This window comes from Eimeria mitis, genomic scaffold (genome assembly GCF_000499745.2).
Source record: "Eimeria mitis Houghton genomic scaffold, Emh_scaff3804, whole genome shotgun sequence".
Classification (NCBI taxonomy): Eukaryota; Apicomplexa; class Conoidasida; order Eucoccidiorida; family Eimeriidae; genus Eimeria; species Eimeria mitis.
The window spans coordinates 5,396-6,022 of NW_013572140.1; the positions used below are offsets into that span (position 1 = coordinate 5,396).

The 627-nt window shown below is 56.3% G+C and overlaps 1 protein-coding gene across 1 annotated transcript in view; it reads left to right on the forward strand.

Moving 5' to 3' along the window:
• The window catches only part of EMH_0069670 (uncharacterized protein), a gene marked incomplete at both ends in the record, with an annotated part of 719 nt that extends 129 nt beyond the window's left edge, over window positions 1–590 (forward strand). Inside the window, 2 exons of the mRNA XM_013498895.1 lie at window positions 40–166; window positions 460–590. Of these exons, the coding sequence (XP_013354349.1) occupies window positions 40–166; window positions 460–590 (258 nt within the window). The remainder of the gene's footprint in view (window positions 1–39; window positions 167–459) is intronic.
• Window positions 591–627: the final 37 nt, after the last annotated feature.

Here is a 627-nt window from a genome sequence, read left to right on the forward strand (position 1 = left end):
TACGACTGGTGGGGGTGTATGCTGGTGCTGTGTCTGCAGGCGACGGCTTTTGTGTCTCTCATTATGAACGTCATACCCACAGCGCAAGTGAGACCACCAGCAGCAGCAGCAGCAGCAGCAGCAGCAGCAGCAGCAGCAGCAACAGCAGCAGCAGCAGCAGCAGCAGGTATGTTGTGTTGTGTGCAGATATTGATGTACTGGAAGTCAACAAATAAAATATTGGCGGAAGAAAAACAAAAACGCCAAAACTAGTTCAGCAGCAGTTGCTGCTGCTGCAGCTGCTGCTGCTGCTGCTGCTGCTGCAGCTGCTGCTGCTGCTGTTCCTGTTGCTGCTGCTCTTCCTGCTGCTCTTCCTGCTGCAGCAGCCTGCGCTTTGCCTGCATGCACTGGGCTGGGGTTGGGGGGGCCCCACAAAAGGCTCGCAGCGGTGCTGCTGCTGCTGCTGCTGTTCTGCTGAAGACAGCCTCAGTCCCCTGCAGCGCCCGCAGCACATCTGCATACAGCTGCAGCAGAAACTGCAGCAGCAGCAGCAGCAGCAGCAGCAAGCACAGCAGCAGCAGCAGCAGCAGCAGAAACGATGGGATCAATGAGCATCAGCGTTAATAGGGAGATATAAAGAAACGGCTC